The sequence below is a fragment of the Micropterus dolomieu genome, linkage group LG02 (genome assembly GCF_021292245.1).
Source record: "Micropterus dolomieu isolate WLL.071019.BEF.003 ecotype Adirondacks linkage group LG02, ASM2129224v1, whole genome shotgun sequence".
NCBI lineage: Eukaryota > Metazoa > Chordata > Actinopteri > Centrarchiformes > Centrarchidae > Micropterus > Micropterus dolomieu.
This window is the reverse complement of record NC_060151.1, coordinates 1121456-1148325: the sequence shown is the minus strand read 5'-3', so window position 1 is coordinate 1148325 and position 26870 is coordinate 1121456. Positions and strand designations below refer to the sequence as shown.

Sequence of the window (26870 nt, the reverse complement as noted above, 5' to 3'; positions counted from 1 at the left end):
TTTGAATCCTCAGGAGGGTCTTCCTTCCCAGGTGACCTCCAAATGGGTTGTCGTGGAACCATACTTAGATGGTACACCCCGGTATAACACCCCCTGCTGTTGTTGATAATGGAGGCATCCAGGTGAGGGCTGGCAGATGGTGTGATCAAGCTCATGGCATAAGGTGTCAGTCTGCTGAGCCTTTTTGATGTCCTGAAGCGACTTGGGTAGACCGGTAAGATTTTGCGACAGCCACAGATACACTCCCATCCTGTGGAGGATGTCGGGACAGAGCATCAGGTACTACATTACAGCACCCCATTTTATAATGGACCCGGGAAGGAGAATGCCTGTAGCCACAAAGTCCACCTGGTGAGCCGGGATGACGTTTTGGGACAGATGAATGCACAGGCCACGCACTGTGGTCTGTGTATTCGTCAGATGCTTCTCCTTCCAGGTCATGATGCCACTTTTCCACTGCCCACATGACAGCCAAGCACTCCTTTTCTGAGGTGGCACACCTCAGTTCAGCACCATGGAGAGCTCTTGAAGCAACTCCAATGGCTCTGTCTTCACCATCGATTGTCTGCATCAGGAAACCTGACTGGAGTCACAGTGCACCTGAAAGCCAGCGTGTGGCTTTGGCTGAGCCAGCACTGGTGGGGACTGCAGCAACCCTTTAAGATGTTCACTGCACATTCCACTCCCATTAGGTGGGGCGACAATATCTGAAAGCCGAGGGATGAACTTGTGATACCAGCTTACTCTTGGTGCTGGGTAAGCGGTAATTGCTTTCACCTTTGACGTTTCCATCACCACGCCTTTTCCTCAGACCACATGTCCTAGGAAGGTGAGTTGAGTTTGTAGGCATTTCGTGACATTGAAATGCCATCTCCTACCAGGCTCAGGCAGATGTGTCTGTTTTTTAAAAACTGCCCCCAGGTTACACAGATGTTAGATGTCCTGAGTCCTGGAAAAGACAATAATGTCATCTACAGTATGTACACAAAACAGGTTCTGCCCTTTAACTCACCCAGAATGCTTTCCATCAACCGCTGGGAAGTGGCACCAGCATTCCTCAGACCAAATGGCATGAACTTAAATTGGAACAATTGTTTTTTATTTGCTTTCCTCATCCATGTCCACCTGCCAAAACCCGCTCTGGAGGTCAAGCGAGCTAAAGTACTGCTGGTACTGGTAAATGCGATGTCGTGTAAAAAGCGCTTTTAGTGGTCGCAAAGACTAGAAAGGCGCTATACAAATACATAGCATTTACATTTACATTAAGGTCAGGAGCAATTGATCTACTAGGGGAGTCATTTGGACAGTCCAATCAGAATGATATTGTAGCACAAATTAGAAAGAAGCGCTTCCAAATACAGGACAGTAGCCACATCAGGCAATTCGGTGAAATACTTGCCTGTTAGCATACAGCTAACGTTAGCAACGGCCGTGTAGGTGTACGCTGGTGTAGTGAGCCAGAGTAGAGATGATGAATTATCAGTAGCTGCTGCTGAGTTGGAAAACAGCAGTGATGCTGTCTTGGAGAAGTTAGCTAATGCTAACATTAGGCTAGACAATGTAGGTGTATGCTAGTAGACTACGTCAAAGAGCTATTTTTATACCTTTATTCTTTGTCTAAGCTGTGTTTATATGTTCAGCAGTACATGTACTGGTTTATTAATTATACACACCTATCTTTACCTTGTATCTAATCTGTGTGTTTCATATTATCTTGTGTCTGCAATGTAGTTGTGAGCATGTTGTTTGACTGTATTGAACAAGACATTTTACAAATGTGGAGATGTTGCTTATTTGTGTATTTTTGTAATTATGGGAAAGACACATCAACTTTAGTGTACATAAATAACGCTGGCTAAAGGTCCCCAAGTATCTGTGTTTTTAGTATATACTGAAAGCTACTAATTATAGTGTAACATTGTAAACAGTTAAATCTACTGTGAACACTATAAACACTGTAATACGATAAACAGTGCTGCTATACGATGAATTGTATTACCAGAAGGGATGTATGTTTGCTTTTCTACAGTGTACTCAGGTCAACTGCAGAGTTGGAGTCTTCCATAACTGTACACTTTTCACCAGTATACGCCGCTCAGACTATGCTGGCTGGCCTGGATTACAACTGCCACGTTGACAGATTAGCCAGGAGAAAAGTTGATGGCACAGTTCAGTATGTTGCATTATTAGTATTCTGAATCAGAATCAGCTTTATAGAGGGTATGCTTTGAGTGGCAAAACATCTGTTACCATGGCTGCGTTTAGCAAACTAAGTAAAACAAGTGATTATTTCCTCAAATTAAAGGCAGTCTGACTCAAAAGTGATCCTAACTGCTTACCAAAGAACCAGTGATCCAGCTCTTTCCCATTTTAGATGTGTTTGTGTTTTAGCTGATTCAAGCTAACACTGCTGCTCATCTTTCTGCCACTCAGTGTGCGTAACTGCGTTCTGTGACATCATGCACATACCCTCTATTGCCAGGTATGTGTACACATACGAGGAATTTGACTCTGGATTGCACATTGCTCACGATGTGCTTACTCATACAAAAATACAAAATCACAATAATAAAAATAAAATAAAATCAGACACATTCCTATGCATTTAAAAATTATGACTCTAAAAAGAGTACTGTAGTATTGTAACAGTATGAGGAATACAGATAGATGGTGCTGATTTATTGTTTTAATTGGTTGTAATATTAGTAGTATATTAGCAGTATAATAAACAATAAACATTTGGTTGTCATTATGCCCTTCTGGGAATTAAATATTAACTATGTACATGTATTCATCCACACAGTGGAGGAAATATTATTATAGCACTGTGTGAGTAGTGACATAACATCTTACACACTACTAGGGATAAAACCTCTGTATTAGGTGTGTGTGGTAGCATGAAAACACAGTAGTCTGGATGTTGTCCACAGTCCTCAAATTTTGGCCTGTAGAACCCAAAATTTCAATATAATATTTCTAGTAAATCTCAACTTAAACATTAATGTATTCAAATCAAATATAAACTACAGCGATTACCTTTTATCTAGCTTGTTAAAACAAGTTACCATCAGTCCACAGACACAATCATAACATCATAACAGGCACCTTCTGAGCAACAGCTTAACATATGTGAATCCAGGGGCTTTGCTATACATAAAGCTCTACTGGGGCACAGGCCCCCACGTCCCTCATGTAAATTTTTTATTTATTTTTGACTGAAGTGTATGAAATGTGTTAGTATGTGTCTTACCAGCTTCCCTTGCTTAGGTCATTAATATTGGTCATGTCAGAAAGAGATTTGACTGGAGCATAAGCACACATACCTGTTTTATGTATGATGTTACCTGTGAGCTATGTAAACAATTTGCCACTGCAAAGTCACACCTGACACTGCATTGCTGTCACTACTACCTTTAAAACAGTCTGTTATAAGCCTGAATGGAAACCTCTTGTAGAAAATCTCTGGCTGTCCTGGTACTGTAACTGTGCTCGTACTAGCTTATGATACAGCATCTACTTTACTGACAAATTTAAGCATAGCCCCTGTAAATAATAGATACTTGCTAGATATTCATGTAATCAACTGCATCAGGCCCATTCAAACTGGCTCCCAGGTTTCCTTTAACATTTTCAAAGCTAAAATACTACAAAGGCTGAGTGGTATGGCCAAAAATGTTATCGCGATAAAAAAATTCATATAATTTGATATTGATAATTATCAGGATAAATATAAAATCATGTTTTTTATCAAGCTTAAAGGCTTTTTTTTAGCTCCTCAGTGAAAGCTGAAGAAACCAGATAGTTAATTGTGGTTTAAACTTTTCTTTATGGTCAGAACATGAAAATTACTTACCAAACAGTGGATCACTTCACTTAAATCTGAGGTAGAACATTCAAAATAATTATGTTAAAATCTTTTTTCAACAAATATGCATGAGTAAAAATAAGTTAAATCTTTTTTCAGGCCAAGTGCTAATGAATATTTATTGAACATTTGTTATATTGTTATTGAGGAAAATTATACTTATTATGATAATGATTGTTAGGCTATTTTTGTATTGTACAGTCCTAAATTATACTATGACCTGACTGAATAAGTGATGTTTATTATTTACGATAAGTCCAGCAGAGGGGAAGCTGAGCCAGGGAGAGGCCTACTATTAGCTGATAAGATGAGGGATTTTATGCGCACACATACACACACACACACTGTTCTATTTTATGGGACTGTGTTATAGTTTTGTATTATATTTAACTATTTTAGCACTCTGACTGGCTGTACACATGAGATGGCTAGTGGGAGTGACTGTTACCTGCCACGGCTGAAATCCACCTGCATTTGGCGGGTTAGCGGGTTGGCGGGTGTTAATGTCAAGCCCTGGTTACTATCCATAGAATGCCTACTCGTGCAGCACAAGTCGCAGGGCCAAGCGACTATGTTGTGATTTTAAGAACGTTTAAGACCAACATCTTTCCCAATACTAGTCAGTATGCAGTAGCTAGTGTGTAGCTATCCACTTCCCTATGGCATTTGATCGCTTGTCTTACTTCTCCCACACGCTGCATCCAATGCAGTCTGCCGAAGCCTCCCTCCACTGCTTATTTGGGTGGGTGATTTGCAGGTTGATCAACATCCCACACCTCCTGTGACCCAGGGTTTGACTGTATATGTGTAGCCTATTCAGAGCCAGTGAGCAACAGCCTTTCAAAATAATAATAATAAAAACTGAGTGAGATAAAATAATTGTCTGCGTTAATTAGTTAATGCGCGATAATAACGCGTTAATGTGCCCAGCCCTAATAGATACATACCTGTTCAAATACCTTTGTATGAGCTTGAAGCTCAAGGCAGGTCTTCTTTTCCGCGAATATGTGCTCATTGGCTTGCATTTTGACCTCCCCATCCTGCCTCTTCTTCCTCGGACCCCGGATTCCCACACTCCTCTGCTTCACCCTCAATTCGGGGCCTGTTCCGTGTTTGCACTTGGCTCTGGATTGCCATCCTCAATAAAGACAACAATGCTAGGTAGGTAGTTAGATTTATTTTGTCACAATAAAACAGGTTATAGAGTGAAATTGAGTTTGTAACTCCCTTCTGCCACATAGCAGACAATATACATTAATATAGAAGCAATTGTAAAAATGGTAAACAGAAATAAACTATATTCAGTGGAGCAGTGCTGAGGATGAATTAGAGCTTAAAAGGCTGATAGCTTGGGGGAAAAAAGCTGCTCTGCACTCTGGTGGTACGACAGCAGGATGCTTTCTATTGCTTCGCTATAAAATCTGACAACAACTTGGCGTGAGAATTTGGCCTTCTTAAAGGAGACCTATTATGCTTTCCCACATTTTCTGACTTATCTACAATGTCATAATGTTGGATGTTCATGTTAAACATGGCCAAACTTTAAAAAATGAGGTGAGCAAAACCTCAGGTTTCCTCCTGTTCTGAACGCTCTGTTTTGAACTGCTTTTTCTACCAACAGATCCGTTCTACGTAATACAGAGCCAGACGGAGCCGGTGTTCCATATATGGTCATGTGCTCCCACACTAACGGCACGGCAACGCTCAGTCTGCCTGTTCCGCCCAGCAACAACAACAGCCTGGTAACATGCTTCAGGTCTTGGCCAATCAGAAGACAGTGGGCTTTGAGAGGGCGGGGTCTTAAAGTGACAGGAGCATCTACAGCTTGTTCAGACAGAGGCTGAAATGAAGGCCTACATGAGGAATCAGTATAAGAAAAACATTTTTTTTTGTACTTTGAATCATGCAAAGCTGCCATACAGGAGACACAGAACTACAATATAGGACTGGAAAAGCATTATAATAAGTCTCCTTTAAGCTTCCTCGAGAATATAGTCGTTTCGGAGCTTTCTTCAACAGTGTGGTGATGTGAGATGACCATGTCAGGTTCTCTGTGATGCTGATATCCAGGAACCTGAAGCTGTTTGCCTGCTCCACCTCAGCACCACAGATGTAGACAGGAGTGTGAGTCTTTATCTAATTTTTCCTGAAATCAACGATCAGCTCCTTGGTTTTGCTGACGTTGAGCAGTAGGTTATTCTCTGTACACCATTCTACAAGATTATGAATTTCCTCCCGATATGAAGTCTCATCGTTGTTTGAAATGTGGTCGATGATGGTGGTGTTGTCCACTAACATCACAAAAAAGTATGCTCAGCCCTGAGCTGAGCACACAGCCCTGGGGGGCTCCGGTGTTGAGCACTAGAGTGGAGGAGGTGAGTCCGCCAATCCAAACTGTCTGGGGTCTGTTTGAGAGGAAGTCCAATATCCAGTTGCAGAGTGTTTTATTTAAAACCAGAGTGCTGAGTTTGCTGATCAGTTTCATGGGGAGATTGTGTTGAACGCTGAGCTGAAATCCACAAACAGCATTCTGATGTAGGTGTTGTTTTTCTCAAGTGTGAGGGCTGAGTGGAGGGCAGTGGAGAAGTCAATGATGCTGTCATCACTCTAAAGTGCAAAACAACGTGTATGTTTTGAGTCTTACACAAAATTTACATTTGTGTAACTGACAGCAATGGGAAAATGTGTTTCAATGCAACCTATTTTTATTTTAGTCTAATGTTACCGCTGCTATCTGTTACTGCAAGTTAGATGCCAGATACTGAAGTGATCAAACTCAATCAGTTTTAACCTCCCCAATATCAACATGCTACCTTGATAGTGAGTACTAACCGGTAGGTTAGTTGTTTATTGTCATAATGATAAAGTTAAATGTTGTCTTTCCAATGATTCAGACTTGATGTGATGCTGCTGCACTCGCTCTGGTAAACTCATCCTCCAGCTGAGCGTTGAGTCGGGAACACACATTCACATGTTTTTGGGGGTGTGGCTTTAGAAGGAGCCCAAAATGGAGGGGGTGGGAGTTTTTCTGTTGGATACTTTCAAAACCTAGCAGTTTCTTGCTGGTATCTCAAACTTACCTACCCTAATTCTAACGTGATTTTTTTAATTTAAGTTAATATTTGACTGATCTTGATCTCTCCTCGTCATAATGAGGTGCCATCACATCTAGTTCAACTAGTGGATGTGCTGCATTCATATGAACACACACACACCCACACACTTCATCTACTTCTGAGCTTTAGTGTGAATTCCCATAAGGCTGTGGGGTCTGTGAAGGGCTCTGGGAATAGAAGCTGAGGCACTGTGACCTTTCACCAGCCATGGCTTCTGGGAGGTTTTTAAGTACACTCTCTGGAGTGTTATGTGCTCACAACATGGACATTTGTGTAACTTGCAGCTGTCTTTGGCTTAATTATTTAATAATTTACCACAACATGGTATGCTATTTGCATAATACTATCATCCGACTGTAAGTAATGAAAAATTGCAAACAATGACAGAAATATTAGACAAATAATGGCATGTTGTATACACATGTGCACATACACATTTGTCCTCACAACTGTTAAGAAATATATACACATTACTTGTCAAAATGGTGTGTTTAACATGTGACTGGAAACTCCAGTCAATGAAATACACCCTTCTGATGCACTGTGCGCATATGCACAGTATATGGATACATTTTTTGGAGGAATGTGAGAAGGACTAATTCCTTAACATGCTTTGCAGAATATGGTTATTAAAGCTTTAATTCTACTGAAAATGATTAACTTGAATCTTTTAGGCAATCCTGTTTACAGCTAATGTTTCTTCTCTTTCTGCGCAGGTCAGAGGTCAGTGAAGGCACCAGTGGACCGAGATGATGTCCATGCAAAGTAAGTTCTCTGTAGATGTCTGCTGCGTACATTTAAAGCACATACACACAAAGTTCACATGAGCTTTTAACGTAATGTGGGCTACATAACTACCACAGCTAGCATAAGGTTAGCAAACAGTAGGGAACCAGGCACTGCACAGCACAGTTGATCGCTGCTGCCACCAACACTGTGTAGCTAGTAAACTGCCTCTCCTACTTGTGGATTTCTTTCTACAGAGTACATGTTTGACAAAACGTTCCACAAATGCATTAAAGAGAAGTCACAAATGTAACACGACCCACAAATTAATAGGAAGCAATCCACAGTGTGCAGAAACCGTTTCTTGTGTAGAAATTGATCCACACATACTTAAATATCTCTGTACATGTGAAATTTAAATATATGTTTGCAGAGTAAATTGCCCTTATCAAGCTCACGTCTTACATGACACAGTGCTCCACATCTCCTGAAGGGCAGAGCTCCTCACTGTGTTCTCCGTCTTGTCGCCCTTCATGCTGCTGTGTCTGTCGATGGTACACATGTGGCTTCAGGTTCCCTTCTCTATGTATACAGCCACACTAATACATTTGTCTTTTAAAACATAGAACTTTCACATTACTCCAGTGTTTTCAAAACCTTTAAACAGAGACTTTTGAAAACGCTGCTGACCTTTATCCTTGTTTTAGTAAACTCATGAATTGGGGTTTAGTTTGGACGAATGGAAACAGAGACTTGTTAATGACGATGAAGACACCCATGTTTGCTTCCTGATTGGGTCTTATCAGTCACAAATTTGTCCTAGAGGAGTTGCTGACCTTGTTTTCTATCCTTGTAGCCTTTGTGCAGTTAAAGATATCAGGCAAAGAAAAATCAATGGTCTTTTTGTAATTGCTGTTCTCTGTTTGCAGTATTTTGTCCAACCAACCACAGAGTAGACATTCTACTTCCTGTTTAGACTGGCTCGAGCATGGCCAATGTACTGTATGCGAATGGTCATGTGATATGTGTTTTAGGCATGTTAGTATAGACAGAGATTATTTCTGAAACTGTGCTAAAACGGTTGTGTGAACAGAGATTATTTTCATTCAAAATGTATTTTTGTGGACGTAGTAAATATCAAATGTGCAGGGAGCAGAGTTAAAGGGGTCTTACTAAGTCCAAGAGTATCCGAGATGATTGGTGTGTGCTGAGCCAGGTAGAGGAGCAGGCAGTAGGTGCATAGAAAGTCCAAAATTTTGTGTAGGAGATACAAGTTTGCCAAGGCGATTCTCTCCAAGGCGATTCTCTCAAAACAGTGTGCAACAGGCTTTGAGGTACATAACAATACATTTCAAACTAAAAGCATGCACATAACAGAAAATGACCTCGCACATCTATAATGTTAGAGGTTAGTAGGTCAAAATTTGCAAAGAAACTCGCGCACACTGGCAAGCCCGTTGGCAACGTTTCTGTTCTAGACCTTCATCAGGCGAAACTACAAGCGCGCACATAAAAAAAAGAACAGCAATAAAACTATTTAGACACAATATATAAAATAATGCAATATTAAATAGGCACAGCAAACATAAAAATATTTTTTAAAAGGAAAGAAACAAAACCAATATTTCCGCCTTGTGACATTCAGAGCTCTTCCTAACATGCTTCCAATGCAAGTGCTGGTGCGACAGAATCCCCAGTCTCTGAAAAGATTGTATTTCAAAGCTGATCTAAAGCTAATATGAAGCTTCAGCACTCTGAGTTATCTGAGGTATCTCTTTGTGTTTTTCCTCACAGTGTTACTGAGGTGGTAGATAGATACTAACACAAAGAGGAAATTTCACACTAAAAAGATGTACCCTAAGAAGAGAGCAACATGATTAATCTAACTTAGACCACTGAAGCCTCATGCCAACCTGAGATGTATTTTTGCACAGAATGGTGACTGTGGATTTTGTCCCCTTTCACTTACAGCAGATGCACATTAGGAAGGGACATTTTAATGTGTAGTAAGAATAGGAAAAATGTTTACAGCAAGCAACACTTGTTTCTATATTCATATGGGCATGTAAATATTATTTAATGCAAATGTGAAAGATTGTGAACCTATGCTTTATTCTCTTGCTCTTGCCATCAAAGTTAAATAACAAGGTGCATGTCTGAAGGGGGCTATATAGTTGGGTGTCATCACCATAGCAATGAAAATCTGTGCTGTGTTTATAATTGAAATGTTTTTTTAAAAAGTTCAAAGCTAGTTAATGTACAGAGTGGAGTGGAAACAGTTCGCCTCTATCCTGATTGACAGCTCCCTGTCTCCCAGCTACCTTGTCAGTCACAAGGTGGCCACACCCTAAAGCATACCCTGCTTTATCATCTATTTTCCTCTAAATGGGACCATAATTTACTAAATGAACATCATGCTGTGTTGAAGAAGACTTGAAACTAGCGACTGAGACCATAAAGTCATTAGGAAAGTGTTTACTGAGGGAATAAATCAGCTGAGAAGTAGAAACATTTTTTCATGGACTTCTATACAATCACACTTCTTTTTGCAACCAGTGAAGGCACTTCCACATTGGCTTCACTTTTCAGACGGGGAGGTTGCAGCTTGGTTACAGTAACGAGAGTAAATGTAATTCATTACTTCCACCCCTAAGCAGTAATAGCAGTAGTGGTAATAGATGCAGTAGTTATGGTTGTGGTAGTAATAGTCAACACATTCTCATCTCAATGCGTCATAACTGATGCTTTCAGACAGCGTGACAAAGCGTAAGGATTTTACGCTAAAGGTACCCTTCAGCGTCCGTATAAAACGCCCCTACGTTGCAGCAACACAAGGGAGGCTAACCCTACCTGTTAGCACTGTGCGCAGCTGTAGGGTTAGCTGGTCGACATGCATACATTCAGTGACTTAGGTTTAGGTACTAACATTTCTGATGGTTGTGGTAAGGGTAGGGGCTTCGGGGGGCTGTCAACGTCCCAGAGCGTCTCATGGAGACGCACCCAGTGCATCTCACACAGACGCTAAAGGGTACCTTTAGCGCCAAATAATAACGCTTTGTCACTCTTTCTCAAATCGTCAGTATATGACACCCTGAGATGAGAACGGGCTCTAATAGTATCAGTAGTAGTAGTGGTTGTAGCAGTAGCATTAGTAGTAAGGTACTATTACTAGTATCTGATGTCAGTCATGTGTTGTTCCCTGCAGTGAGTGAGGCAGACAGTGTGGTGAAGGTGGCGGAGTGGCAGCAGACCTACTATGCCTCAGATTCTGGCATCCAATCAGGAGCCACCACAGTCCGGGATGATGAGAGCAGCACTGAGTACAGTGGCCGTAAGAATTACTCTGGCAGTACCACTGCTCCTGCTAGTGCCAGCGCCGGTGGCGGGAACACAGCAGCTGGTGAACCAAAGAGCCCCACAGGTGAGAATTTCCACAACGCTTTAAAGGATCATTTCAGTATTTTTAATACAATAAATACAGTTTCAAAATTGCCCTTTAACTGAGAATTGTTCATGTGTGTTGGTTTCTTTGGTTAATTTCTGTCATTCCTTTTTCTTCACTCCCTTTATCTTTGCTGACACTGGCTTTTATCATCTTGTTCTTTAACTCATCATCACATGTGTGGTCTTTATTGTTGTGCATCTGTGTTGCTTTAGTCTTCTGTATTTATTGTTCTTGTTTTGGAACTGATATTTGTAGGAAGAAGACAACTTTATTAAACACTTATCTGGATCACCACCCTATTAACAGGGAAATTAAACCAAAATAATTCTTATTAATTATAATTTGATCAGTCTCTTAGGAAAGGATTGAATTTCCAACGATAACTTAACTTTTTCTTCTGCTTCAAAGAAAACACACACGTAACTTCCTACTGATTAAATCGTAATATTTATTAATTGCTAACTAACAGAATAAATGAAAAATTAATGAAACAAACAATAGCAGATATTGTGATGAAATAAACCTGATCTTATTCTCAATAGTGAAGTGAAGTAGGTTACCTGATTGTAAAAGCAAAAATGGTACGGCATTAACTTACCGCTATAGGGTACTTCTCTAAATGAATTATTCAACATCATCTCTTTATCACAGCAAAAAAAACATGGTTTATTCTACTGTTTGAAGGGCTGGCAGGGACAAGACATTCCTGCTGGCTTTTTGACGTGGTGTGCAGGCCATGGGATGTTTGACTAAACACAATTGCACAAAATGCTTTAAGGTTTACAGCATTGCCTGTCAACCAGTATTCTAACCAAACATACTGCTCAGTCTGTTGCACTGTATATGATTGTTTACTGCTGTTAACAGTCCATATATAACAGTGGTACTGTCCCCATTTCAACTGACACTCCTCCACCTTATCAAGAAACATATATGCAACAAAGACGGTGCTGGTGCAGAGGAAGCTTGACTCTAAACGTTCATAAATATGTACACTTACTTTGAATCATTTATCACCACAGATGAACCACACAAAGAATATTATATTGTTTTTAAACAGTAACATTACTTGGGGGTGCATTGATACTCCTCGGCGGCCAGGCAGAACTCTGCAGCCGCTTCCCCCTCCCCTCTCTGCCTTTCAACCCTTCATGTCCCTCCAGTTCAGGTGCAGTCACTTATCCTAATGGAACCTGACTTGTATCTAACTTACGAAGCCAAATCTTACAATGCTTGGAAAGTTAAATGTTGACATAATGTCAGCTAACTGAGAGCTCATTACTTTCAAACTTCACAAAGACAGCTTTTGTTCAAAGAATTATCACCCTAATGTCTACTACTTCTCTTGTAGACAGGTTTCTTGTATGCAAACACTACTGGATGTGCGCGCAGTCAGGGGGCAAAAGTGCTTTGGTCAGGAGACTGTCGTCAATCACTGCAATCAACGTAGATTTTGCATAGTTTGTAAATTCTTGTTGACTCAATAATAAACTGTCATTTCAGAGTTGGATCTGTTTGTTTGTGTTTCATTTAAAACATGAGCGACTGCGTAGCAGGTCAGTGACCTTATGTTGTTCAAGTCAGCTGCTAGCCAAAAAGCTAAAGGAAGAGTGGAGAATCAGGGCATTCTTTCCACAGCTGTAAGTATTGCCATTAGGCCTACTGTGTCAAACAATGCAAAGAACATTGTCTTCCACTGTAAATTTTGTGACCAGCAGAAAGCTTTCAACAATGAGTAATTTTGTATTGAAGTAGAAAGAAACTCCGGCCACTGCTGCCAGTGGTACATCCACTCAGCAGGAGAGAGTGGCATTAAGCTACGTTTTGTGCTTTTTAAAGGCTTTTAAATTAGGGTTGGGCGACGATGGCATCGTCTATCGGCGATGGCTGACAGACATCACAACGTTGAGCCGGCATCGTGATTGTAATACCTCCCTGTAATGCCCCTCCCAGCAAAAACAAAATCTGAAATTTTCACATTATACCATCCTGTGAAAGCAGGTTCTAATGACCACAAACATTCTTATTATTGTTTTTAAGTATGCTTTGCACCTGCCTCGGAAATCGCCTCACACACACACACCTACACCTCAGGTAAACACCCTCCCCACCCCCCAGTCTGCTCTATTTTCTCCATCAGCAGTCGCCTAAAAGATTGGGGAACTCTTTGAAAAGTCTTTTTTTCATATATATTTCCACCCGCGATCTGTTATCACGGCAGCAGGTGAGCCGCATGTGGGCTTGTTAATGACGTAGCCTATCAAACAACTAAAACCAACATCTGCACCCTGTGTGGTCACTGCTGCATGCGTAAAATATCCACCGCGACTTGTATCGTAAGTTAATAGTCTCACTTTTTTGTGAAGTCTGTGCGAGAACACATGCACATAAGACGCCTGCGCTCCCGATGATGACATCGTCCATCATGATGTTTCATTGTAGAGATTTTGTACACATCGCCCAACCCTACTTTAAATGCATACATTGTCTCAGCCAGTTTCTCGAGGATATCATGTTTCAGCTCCTTTGTCACTTTGAGATAGGTTGCATCCCTGAGATAGAACAGGTTACCTTGTCGGAGTCTATACTCAACATCAACAGCAAATTTGGGAATGTCAAAAACAAAAATCTATCCAGAAAGGAGTTTGACAGGATCTCAGTATCTGCCTGGCTGCATGTATCACAACATGATTCAGTTTGCGCAGTGACTGGTACAAGCTCAATCATAGGGATAATTTTGATGGTTGGCTTCTCTGGGAGCCAGCCAATCAAATCATCAAGTGTGTAAAATCGTGTTGTCATCGTCATCTTTCTTATGTCTCCCTCGGAGACGATAACCCTCATGGTTAATTTTTGTTGCACAGCCATCTGGTATTAAGCAAACAACACATCGTCTCAGCATTACCATCAGTTCTCCTTGTACCCTGTATGATGATCATGGGAAGACATCATTCAACTCTGACATCTTAACAACACACATGGAGGTGACATCACTAAAGAGACGTCTGTAAGATCTCAAATGCTCACAGTACCATGCTGTCATTTTATGGCAGAAAAACACAATTTCTGTGTTGGCTGTAACAATCTTTTCAGGGAGACCTGAGCATGAGCCAGTGAGAGCATCATGCCTGGATGATACTTGATTCCATCTAGACAGACAGATGACGCCTCAAGAACTGACCCTGGCTTTGTAATGTTTTGAGCACTCACTCTCTGAACAATCAAAGGGAAAGAGGAGAAAGTAAAACTGGAGTTACCTTTGTCATCTCAACTGATGGCCTGAAAAGTGAGCTACATTCAAGATGGTAACTGACTGCTTTCTAGTGTTTGGTAGCAAGTATCATGGCAACATTTTTGAAATTTTGAGCATTGCGAATTGCCTTTTCAAAGAACTTACAGTATGCTTCCCGTCGTAGTACATTGTCCAAACATCAGACAGGGCCAAATTTCCTTACAAGCTGGGTGTAATGTTCCAGATAGCGATATTTTGGCCTTATACGAAAACTTTATACGAAAAATTTTGATGCAGCTGCCATCTGTGCTCTGCTATCTTACGTCCAGGAAATGCAGTCTCTTCAGTATGCCTTGATGCCACAGCTAGCTCAATAATGTATTTGAGAAGCATGAAAATGTCCCTAGTGTTGTCACTCTCAGGAACAAAGTGACCAATGAGAAATAGAAGGAGCCTTAAGAGACGCCACACCTTTCCAATAATCTGAGGTGGATCTGTGTTTTGTCAGTAAATGTGTAATTAAAATACCTGAACACATGAAAGTGCTCAAGATTCTCAGTTAGAGGACATGCTCTTTTCACACCATAAGTTCGACTCAATCCTGGCTCCTCTCTCACCTACTGTACATCCCTATCACGGGAGTCTGTGTCTCTGAGTTGAAAGAAACCAGAATATACCTCTTGTTGCTGAGCATCACTACTGCTTGCCAAATACAATCTGCAGAACTTGTCAACTATGAAGCTCTCCAGGAATCCTGCAATGGAGTGGTCACCAGCGGCAACATACAAGTCTGTGCCTTTCACACTTGCACCTTGTTGGTAAACACAATTTTGCTCCGATGACTTTTCAGGGAGACCTGAGCTCTGATGACATCATATCATAGATAAGAGGTTCTCCTTGTTCTCTTTGTATCATAGATAAGAGGTTCCAGCACTCATAACCACACTCATCAATGTAAACGCCAAGCGCAATTGTGAACTTGTCCCTCGCAAGAAGAGAGTTTTCATTAAAGGACTGCCCATCTATGTACTTTTTCTGCCATAGCTTTGTCTAACACGTCGGTTTTGTTAAGCAGCTTGTGGAGAATGGGAACAATGCAAGTGGTTTATTGCCTTTTTTCACAACATATTATGTAGGGTTTACCAGTGGAAACTCTCTGCATACATAGGCTGCTCTTATTTTTGCAGTACCTAAGGGTCCATCTTCGGCACAAAATGCCAACATGTCACTTTCTGACACAGCACTGGTAACCTCTCTCACAACTGTTTCATCCATGTCAGCATATCTTTAGTACGGCCCTCACGCTGTGATGCAGAGCACTTTATAATAACTACACACTATAAAGCATTAGTTAAGTATTAGTAAATACGGATTTCATCATTTTTAAAGCATTGTTCATACATTAATATCATCAGCATGTGACATTTGCCCTTGAACAGCATCACTGTCATGGCTTACATAGTCACCAATGATTTCTGACTTGAACCTCTTGATGCTCCCTGTGTACTTTACTCATGTGGGCTTTAAAAGTGGAGAAGACGCTGCTTTCAAAGTTACTGTCTTTATAAGGGTACCTGACTTTATGGTTTACTTTTAAGTGTGCAGTAGCACGCAGATGGGTAAAGTAGTCAGTCTCAGAACAAGACTCAGCAAAACCTACATGACAGACAGCAAAACTTAACTTGTACATCTCGACTTGGTTGCTGATCCAAAGTTTTGGTTCGAAGTTAGGATATGCGTACTTTTAGTGCATTGAGTGATTTCAATGTACATAGACAATCCTGATGTAAACAAGGAAAATGTTATTTTCTTGCTAAACTTCCATGTTTTAGCCTATAATGTTTAAATATCTGTGATCTCTTTTCACAATTAAAGGGGCAATACTCTACACTTCCAAAGCATCTCTTCGTGTGTCCTGCAACACAATAACAAATAAGAGACAAGAGATTTAAACTGAGCTAGTTTATCACAACACTGTATCTGTATTTTGTATTTATTCTGTATTTTGAGACAGTTAAACCAGGTAAGGCCACATGACTCTACCTTTAGGTAATGATTAACATTAGCTAATTAATGTTACGTTTTGGACATTTTACTTAACGAAACTCTGTGCTTCTGATCAGTAATACTGGGGTTGTCATTAAAAGTAAAATTCCAATTGGGGAAAAATCATGGGGTGGTGATGGAGCAGTGGATAAGAGACATGCCTTTGGTGTGAGAAACTTGGGTTTGAATCCACTGTGAGACACCAATGGTGTCCCTGAGCAAGACACTGAACCCCTAGTTGCTCCAGAGGCGTGAGACCTCTGACATATATAGCAATTGTAAGTCGCTTTGGATAAAAGCGTCAGATAAATGAATAGATGTAAAATACATCCAGAAAATGTAAAACTAGCAAGTATATGGAGTAAAAACTCCATATTACTTAAAGTTATTCACACATTGAATTACTATAAAATCTAAGTACATTTGACTATTTAGTAGAATATACTTACATTTGATAATAATACAATCAAACTTCATCTAAGTACATTCTAATTTAATTGTTTAATTACATATACTATCCGGGCTAACAGTTTATCAAGGTACAGTATATGTCATTTTATATCACGGTAACGGTATGTATCACAATACAGTAATTGTTCTATTTGGTTTAAAATAACAATACCTTCATGTCTACAGACAGAAGTCTAACTCCTTTTGGTAACACATTCATCTCCCTCTTCTTGGGTTGGTCTCCTGCTCTGTATTTACATTTTCATTCTCCTCCATGTTTTCTTGTTACTCTCTTCTTCATGACTGGAAACTATCTTTAATAATGACAGCACATGATGTTCAACAAGAAATATTATTTACCACCCAGTTAGTGTATTAAAATCACCCTCCAGGTTCAACAGCAGATGGTAATATTCTTCTCACTTAAACTCTATAATTATACCACTGCTTCATCTTGTAAAGCTTAAATACATATCATCCTATTTACTTGCATTGAGTTCTGCATTTGAAAGGTTTATATACTTTTGTGTTCAAATAGACTCATCAAGTGAGTGAGTAGTTGGTTTCAGAAGCACGTTGCTCAAATATTTGTTTTGAAATGACACTGACACTAAAAAGTGCACCTACAGTAGCAGCCTGGAATATTGTGTAGCATATTGATGTTAGCATTTAGCTTAAAGCCACTGAAGCCTCTGCTGGTGTGTGCATAAAATACAGTCTGGAGCTTTTGCATGAAAGACCCATCCTGGTGATCAGTCACTTTGTGTTAGCCAAGCATGGGTTAAAGGGCAAATACTACAGTTGCAGACATGGGACATTAAGAGTCTGCATTGTCTGCCCATATGGTGAATTTGCTCTCCTTTCAGACATGGACAGATTCCTACGCTGTCCCAACCAGTTACCACTAATTTATCATAATCCAAGGCCAAATATGACTAAATCACTGAATCAACATTACAACCTTCCCACATGTGTGTCTTCTTGGGATGACACATAGTCCAACAAATGTTAAAAGTCCAGTCCATGATCCAGGTACAGCATCCATTACTACATCATGGTTTAAATCTTATTAGATCAAATTTGTCAAAATTTAATCATTCCCTACTCAATTTGTGTACTTTGAGGAAGATAGTGCAAAAGACTTATTAGATGATTAGACACAATAAAACATTCAAATAAGACTTAGTATCATGTTAGCTGAATGTTGAATAGTGAGTCGCACAATCAAACTTCATCTCCCAACTTAAAGTTTCAGTGTGTACGTTTTAGTGGCATCTAGTGGTGAGGGTTGTGAATTGCAACCAATGGTTCACGGATGGTCCAATTTCCTGGCTTTTGAAGTCGTTCTACTGACTTCAGTGTGTTTGTGTTCTCTTAAGTCAAAATACGGAATCAACATGGACTCTACTACAAAGATGTGTTGGATTAGCAATATCAGAGCATATAAACAACACGCATATTAGAACTTACATGTTTGCAAAATATGTATATGCAATACGTGATTTTGCAAAAATCTAAGTTCTGTATACTTCTTTATGTCCCATGTACACTTTATTTCTCTTTTTGCAATAAAGATTTAAGAAGGAAAAGATTCTGATTATTCCGACACCACATGAATGCACCACTCACCCCTCCCCTTTCCAAGCACGTAGGAGAAGCTACCGTGGCCGACATGCTCTGTCGGCTCTTTCGCTAAATAATATGTGTTGGCCTCAAATTTCTCTTCTTTCTTGCTTCTAATAAACCAGTCGACTACTACTACTACTGAAGTTACTTGTTCTTCTTCGTCTTACGTATTCAGTGTAGTGGCAAAATGCGCTCTGTAGTGTAAGTTTGTCCGTTTGGGCTACTGTAGAACCATGGCAGCGCAACATGGCAACTGTGAAAGAAAATTTCTTCTCAAAGAAGAAATACAGAGTCAGATGATGAAACCAATGATGGAGGTAGAGCTTGATGGACCTGCTATGAAATAATAAAAATTTTAAATTATATAAATAAATTGACTGAACTGAAATGACTGACTTGTGTTATTAGATGTGGAGGATCTTATAATTCAAGACAATCTGCCAGAGTTTGATGCTGACTCCTTTTAAAAAGTGACTATAGATAAGATGTCTTTTCAACACTGGTAGCTTTGGAGGAGGCTCCATGATGTAAGTGTCAGAATTAGATAAGTAAAAGCTTTACAGTGATCAACAAATAATCCAATCTATGTGGCTTTTGGTTCAAACTGTGTAAAAATACTGTCAAATACGTTTACGTTACTTCTTGGCCACTATGCTCCTCCAACGACCGCCGTCTGGCTCTGCCATCCCTGAGCACAAAGCAATCTCAGTCCCGTCTGTTCTCATCTGTGACACCACGATGGTGAAACAAACTACCACATGCCATCAGAGCAGGGGTGTCCCTCTCTAACTTCAAGAAGCCCATGAAAACCCATCTCTTTCGAGAACGCTTCCTCTTTATAACACCTCTAACCCCTCACCTCTGCACTTCCTGTGCTCTTCTTCTTCTTCTTCAATCTCCTTACAGTTCTCTTGTATTGATTGCACTATTGTTAAGTCTTACTTCTTTCTCTAGGTATTTACCTTATTGATGCTGGGCATGCTAATATATCCTACGAGTGTTTATTGTCACTTGTAGATCTCTTACTGTACTACTGCTTGTGTTTTGTTCCTCAAATGTAAGTCGCTTTGGATAAAACTGACTGCCAAATAAGGAAATGTAAATGTAAATACATAATTACAAAAAAATGCACAGAAGGGAAAGTCCTGTTCTAATCCATATTATCTTCATGTTCTCATCCACATCACATCTAATGTCATCTCTCGCTATGCACCTGGATAGAAACACTTTCCCTGGTTCAGCTGCTCCTCCCCCTGGCCCAACTATTCTACTCTCTTGTTTAGACATTATTCTTTCTTTCTCTCCTCCTCTGTGTTGTTCTGTATCCACATTTGATAAACTCAACTCCAGCAAGTCCCCTGTTTACTGGATTGTGTATGTAATTGACCCTTTGCTAAGCCACTCCCCGAATACACAGCTGGCCAATCACAGCACAGTATAGGACTCGCTCTAACTGAGGTCCGACACTTTTGACACAGATTGGACAAAGGGATGTTAGGGATGTCATTGAAACGATTACAAAATAAGAAATGGAAACCCCCTCAGGTTGACATTCCTCGCACAACAGATATCTTCATCAATTTACTGTAGCACACATTTAGAAAAATAAAAGTCTAATAGACATGTAGAAATGCACATTATGACGTGTTCAACCATTTTGCATGTAGTGATTTACGCAATGAACTTATGACTAGATGTTTTGGGGGATAAGACTACTCAACAGAGAACCAGTATTCTGTAATACATTGTGATCAACATGACATACAGAAAGCAATTGGTAATGTAGGAAACTGCAGACAAATGTACATAATAATTTGCATAAATGTGTCAAAGCATGTGCAATTTGCAGTTTCTCAAAAGACAGAAATTGCTTTTACATATGATGTGCACAAGCGACTAGATGATGAGGTGGAGGTTGAACAAGTAGAATTTCAATTCTGATCTGAGAAATGTACCAAAGTGACTGAGAACAACTGTATTCTATAATGAAATGTTGATTTATATAAAAAATCAGTCACATTTCAAAGATAAAAGTTCAATAAATGTACGTAATGCTTCCTGTTGTTAGTGTTTTGTAGGTCAGTGTGTTATGAGTGACAAAGGATGCTTTCTGAGTGAGAATTGTTGCCAGTGTTTTGGCTGAACAAGTTTATTTTGAGGCTTATATGAAGTGTTTTGGTGGTTTGAGTGACTTTTGGTGGTGAGATTAACTGTTTGGCCAGGATGCATGTTGGTGATGCAGACTGTGTGAAGAGTTTTGAAAAAGTGGCCATTGCTTTGACCATTGCATCTTAGCAATTGAAAAAAAACTGTAATCTCTCTTGGTTCCATTCTCTCTGTCTATCTCCATCTCCCTATGGCAGATTTTGATGCTCAGTACTCACTGACCCGTGCTCAGCGTGTCAGGGCCGCCATGTTTCCAGAGACCCTGGTGGAGGGGGAGGCGGCCATGCCCGTCCAATCAGATCCTACGCAGCAGAGCAATGTGCAACGACTGGCTGAACCCTCGCAGCTGCTAAAGACAGCTATTGTCCACCTGATAAACTATCAGGACGATGCTGAACTTGCCACAAGGGCGGTGCCAGAGCTCACCAAGCTACTGGCGGACGACGATCCGGTATGTTGCTGTCAGACTAAATTCCTAAGAATTCGCTGATTGAGCTTTCAGACACACGTGTTCTATTTTACACAGTTATTTTCTCTATTCTCTAGGTTGTGGTGAACAAGGCAGCCATGATAGTCAACCAGCTGACCCGTAAGGAGGCAAGTCGGCGTGTTCTGGTGCAGTCTCCAGCCATGGTGGGTGCCGTGGTGCGTGCCATGACAACGGCAGTTGACATGGAGACAGCTCGTTACACTGCTAGCGTGCTCCACAGCCTGTCGCACCAGAGAGAGGGACTGCTGGCCATTTTTAAGTCTGGAGGGATACCAGCACTAGTCCGCATGCTAAGGTAGAAATTCCTTAATTAGATTACAATAAATTTCTTTCTTTTTTTTTACCCTGTCCTGCCCAGCAGACCGGTATGCAGTATGAGGAGCTGGTTGGAAAGATTTTGCTTTACCAAAGGAGTTTTAATTTAATTCTTTGTTGTCTGAATTATTTATTTAATTACACATGTGTATTTGTCATCAGGCCGGACTGGGGGGCGGAAATGGTACTGGGGTGCACAAACATCACACAGACAACACCACAGAGGCTGTGGCTCAGGAGGTAGAGCGGGTTGTCTGTTAATCGGAAGGTCGGCGGTTCCCCCGGCGGTTCGGAATCCCCGGCTCCCCCTGTTGCCTGTCGAAGTGTCCTTGGGCAAGATACTGAACCCTGAAACCCACTGTTCCGCCAGTGTATGAATGTGTGTGAATTTGAGGGAGGAGTTTGAGCACTTAGGCTCAGTGTATGAATGACTGGTGAATGCAGATATAGTGTAAAAGCGCTTTGAGTGGTCGAAAAGACTAGAAAGGCGCTATACAAATATGGAGCATTTACATTACAGCAGTTATGTCACGTAGATGTCCTATGATGAATGAGAAGAGGAAACTAGCAAGTGTTACCATGCTCGCACAGTGTGTGGGTGAAAATAAGTTTAGTTGGTTAGTACCGCACTGATATTACAGTAATAATAATAATTTTTTAGCTGTTAATTTAAAAAATAAACCCATAATAGTTGAGTGTATTTACACTAAAAACGTTGTCAGTAAACTCTAAGGGCAAAAACATCACACACACTGCACGAGCACATTGACACCCACCGCCCAGCAGCTCCCCGCGTCTGCTACGCGCGAGGCCGAGCAAATGACAGAAAGCAAGCAGCAGAACACAACGTCAAAAGCCAGCAGAGAAAAACACCAGCAGCAAGTCCCAGCCCGGCGGCCGCCTTGCAAATTCTGCCGGTGTGGCTGTAAATTTGCCACGGGCTTTGAACGCTGCACAAATGTGTTAATCATCACTTCTTGTGTCCCCTTTGTGGCGCTACATTCAAACTACGACTATAACTAAACACGTAGATGTGTTCGGGGCGGGACAGTTATCGAGCACGTCAAGTTTGGTGCAGATGTGAGCATGTACACATCGATTTTGGACGCCACAGTCACGCCATTCCACGAAAACTCACCGTTTGTACAACTTTTAATTAAGGGGCTTTAGAGTAGACAAAGAAAATCTGAAGTCGCTCAGACTAATTCTCTAGGAGAGGTTTGTAAAAGTACGGAGCCAGTGAATGATCCAAAAATGACCATAAAAATCAAAATGGCCGACTTCCTGTTGGGTTCCTGTTGTAGGTGAAACGTGCCACAGGGGCTGGTTCGTTAAAGGTCATTTCCTTTTGCCAGCAGGTGGCGCTGTGACTTTGAGTGAATATTTGCATATGGATGCATTCAGGCTGGGACTTTTATAGTACATTCCAAATTTGGTACAGATGTGAGCATGCAGACTGAAGTTACAACAACTTCCTGTTTTCTGACGAATTGTTGATTTTGGATGCCACGCCATGGCCACGCCGTTCCGCGAAAACTCACCGTTTGTACAAGTTTTAATCATCAATGGCTTTAGACCGCACAGCACAAATCTGAAGTCGATCGGACTAAATATCTAGGAGGAGTTTGTTAAAGTAAGGAGTGTGTAAATCATCAATCATTTCGGCATGTACATGTGGTCAGGGCGGGACTCTTAATAAACGTGTAAAATTTGGTAGAGATCTGAACATGTACAGTCGGGTTTAGAGCGAAAATTTGAAGTTGATCGGACTAAATCCATCCAGGAGTACAAAGTGTAAATTGCCAAAAATGACCATTAAATCCAAAATGGCCGACTTCCTGTTGGGTGTCGGGCATCACCCCAAGAGGCTTTTTTTGTGCGTCTGGACATGATACACGTACCACAGAAATTTCGTATACGTAGGTGGGAAACTGCTTTGTAAAGAAAACACACCAAACAGCTGTTGTTTGTTATTATAAAGATACCAATTATAAAGCCAAAGAATCTGGGTGAAAGAATGGATTAGCACAGGCAGGTAGCAGGGATTGTCTTTTGCAGTGAAAAGTAGCTTCCTGCTCTGCCATCTGAGTGCTCTCATTGGCTGGATGAGGATGTCGAATCGGCCGACTCCTCCAGATATTTGGCGTGCTAGATATCTGGCTGGCGTCGGCGATGTGTCAGTGATGTGTCAGTGATGTGAGAGGGAGTAATGACCTGTGAGTTCATCACTACGAGTGAGTGTTTTGAGGTGAGGTTTTTTTAATAAGCATAATAACACACTGTGGGTACGGTATAGTTTAACACAGTTTAGCAGAGCTTAAAGTGGGACGAAATTTAGTCATGCCAGGTGATGAGCTATTAAAAGCTTTCGACCTCCAATATGGCAACCAGAGACCAACTGAAAACTGTAGCAGATGAGGCTAACAGGCTAGCCTTCAATTTTTGTACAAAATCCGGGCCTTTCCAATCCCCAGGCAGGCCTGCAAAGTTAATCCTTTGAACTGAGGCTTAACAGAGGAGGATAATTCACACTCATAATTGATTCCGGAGCTTAATTTTCAAAGAAAATCAAAGAAAATTGAATAGAATTGAATTGAAAACTAAACAAGCTTTTCAGAGACCAGCCAGTTGGAGCTTCTTCGTGTGTGTGTACTACTGGGTGGTAATCTGGTTAGATACAGGAAATAGCCATTAAGATCAGAAACCCCTCTTACACTGTTTTCATTAAAGTCCATGTACAATTAATAATAATAACAGATTTAAACTGTATGTCTGCTCTTCTCTTTCAAAGGTTATTTTTTCTATCTTCCCCCTTATTCTGTTAACTGTCTATATTTCTGATGCTTTGTTTTTTTAAATTCTCTCTTTTCTATATAATTTGTATTATTTATGTACACATGCTGTAAGCTAGCAGTAAACAAACTAAATTTAATTTATCACTATGTCACTTTGTCAAAAAGTAATGTTTGAAACCAAAACAAAAGTCCAAATGTAATCCTGAATTTTACACAACACAACAAACTTGGTATCACCTTTCAAATCATGTAACTTCAATTTCTATGGAGCTTAGACAGTGACTTTAAAATATGAAAATCTGGAAATGAAAAAGAAAACATTGGCTTTGAAACATCTGTATTGGAAAACCAAATCCTCAATAGTGTCTGCCCCCCGACAAATGTAAACAAAATTGGATCTGTAATAGTACAAATGGTCGAATTAAATGTGGACTCATAAACATCTTACCAAGAATTTGGGGATGTACTCCCCGGCACGGCTCTCTGCTGTTCTCCATCAGGGCAGGGTGCAGCTCTCCCCGGGACATGTGGTCTGGGGTCCTTTGCGCTTTGGAGAGTCGCGGGGTGCCCTGGCTATCAGAGGGCTGCGATGGGATTGTGGGGCAATTGTCAGTGCATCTTGATGCATTGTTTTTTTTTGGTGCAGGGTCTCTGGGGGGCTGCTGGCCGTTAGTTTGTGCATTGGAGTCCGGGGGAGGCATTTCCTGGTTAGCTTGTGGGGACTATTTTGCATCCCTAGTTTGCCTCGTTGACATCAGATCCATGCTCCCCTGTGTCAGCCAGTTGTTGGACTCCTCTGTAGACTGAGGTAGTTAGTTGTCCAGATGTGCAGGGTGTGTGTGGGGTGGAGCTGTGCTATGGGTTTGTTCTGGGCGTGCCGGTCACGGGGTGGCACTGACCTCTGTTGTGTGTGCGCGCCGTGGTCGGTACAGGTGCTGCTCTTCTGCGGGTTCCGCCTTTTGCTTTCCGATGGCATTGCGTTTTTAATTGGCATTTCAATGTCTTTGACGCTTGCTGGTCGGGGTCTTCTGCGTTCACGGCGCAATTCGTCTAGGAGTTGAATACTTTCCCACCCCTATTGACTACTGGGGGTCTTGCCTGCCTGTCACTGGAGTCGGTGTGGCGCGGTTGTGGCATCCCACTCTCACTATGAACTACACTCTGTAACAGGCTTGTGTACACATATACATATACACATACAGACACACTCACCCACACGCACTCAGACACATACAGTCTAGATACATATAGACACACACACAAACAAATTTTCTCCCTGGTAGAATTATTTTTGATGTTTTTCATTCAGTTACTTATTTAAATGAATTGTTATTTTATCATTTTTCACGGTGGTGCTGTGTTGTTTATTTATGTTGACTGATTCTCGTTTTCATTTCTCTCATGTCAGCTGTTTATTACTGCTGTTCGGCTGGTTGTCTCTTTGTTTTTGTTTGTTTGTGTGTTTATTTGTTTTTCTCCGCCCCAAGCCCCCCGTTCTCTTGCAGGTTTTGTTGCTTTCTGTAATTGGTGTTTCCTTCTGCTATTTCCTGTTGTCCCCACCCCCCATCCCCATTCTCTTACAGGTGTTGCCCTCTCTCTGTGCTGTCTGTTTATGTGGTGTTTCTATTCCCCATCCCCATGTCTGTCTGGCCCGGTGACAAATAAATTTGAATAAATCACAATACAGACAAAGGAGTATATTAATACTCTCTTGTTAGAGTAGCATCTGGCTGGCAAATAAGTTGAATCATCTCCCTATTAAGAAAAACGCTGTGCACATTCACACACGAGGTTCAGCAGCATTACGTCGCTGATTATTTGAAGCTCCCGACACTCTGAACTAACAGCAGCCTCTGTAATCATGAAAGTAATTTGTTAAAGCACAAATACATAGAAAGAACAAGCCTATAGAAATCTATTTACACGTGATCCATCAGGGGAGCTACCGTCTTGTTAAGAGGAGCCGAGCTCCCCCGTAGTTTGCACCCTGCCTACAATAGAGCGTATGCGCATGACGTCACAGAACGCAGTTATGCTCACTGAGTGGCAGAAAGACGAGCAGCAGTGTTAGCTTGAACGAGCTGCACTCTGGTTCTTTGTTAAGCAGTAAGGATCATTGTCGAGTCCGACTGCCTTTAATTTATGCAAATAATCACTTGTTTTACTCCCGGTTTGCTAAATGCAGCCATGGTAACTGATGTTTTGCCACTCAGTCCAGTGTGTTCCAGAAGGGGAAGTGACATCAACGCATACCCTCTATTCTCGACTATTGGATTCCTGCAACAGGAAATAACGTTACTCATAGATTTGTTTTTCTGGTGCCAACATGTTTCTTGTGTTGGTGAATAATACAATTTAGAGCGCGGTTGCCCATTAATCGGAAGGTCAATCCCCGGCTCCTCCAGGCTGCATGTCGAAGTCTCCTTGGGCAAGATACTGAACCTCAAATTGCCTCTGGTGGCTGTATGAATGTGTGTGAATGTTAGTTTCTGTTTGAGCACTTAGGCTCATGGTGAATGCAGATGTAGTATAAAAGCGCTTTGAGTGGTCGAAAAGACTAGAAAGGCGTTATACAAATACGGAGCATTTACGTCGACA

The 26870-nt window shown here is 41.0% G+C and overlaps 1 protein-coding gene across 2 annotated transcripts in view; it reads left to right on the top strand.

Annotated features, from left to right (window-relative positions):
- The window catches only part of LOC123967457 (junction plakoglobin-like), a 128259-nt gene that overhangs the window by 92393 nt on the left and 8996 nt on the right, over positions 1–26870 (top strand). Inside the window, exons 1-5 of one of the 2 annotated variants that reach the window (XM_046043554.1) lie at positions 5919–5989; positions 7698–7746; positions 10913–11128; positions 20870–21123; positions 21219–21457. In XM_046043554.1, the coding sequence (XP_045899510.1) occupies positions 7731–7746; positions 10913–11128; positions 20870–21123; positions 21219–21457 (725 nt within the window). In that variant the 5' untranslated portion in view covers positions 5919–5989; positions 7698–7730. Of the gene's footprint in view, positions 1–5918; positions 5990–7697; positions 7747–10912; positions 11129–20869; positions 21124–21218; positions 21458–26870 lie in introns of those variants that run through there. The other variant, XM_046043555.1, reaches the window with a different exon arrangement.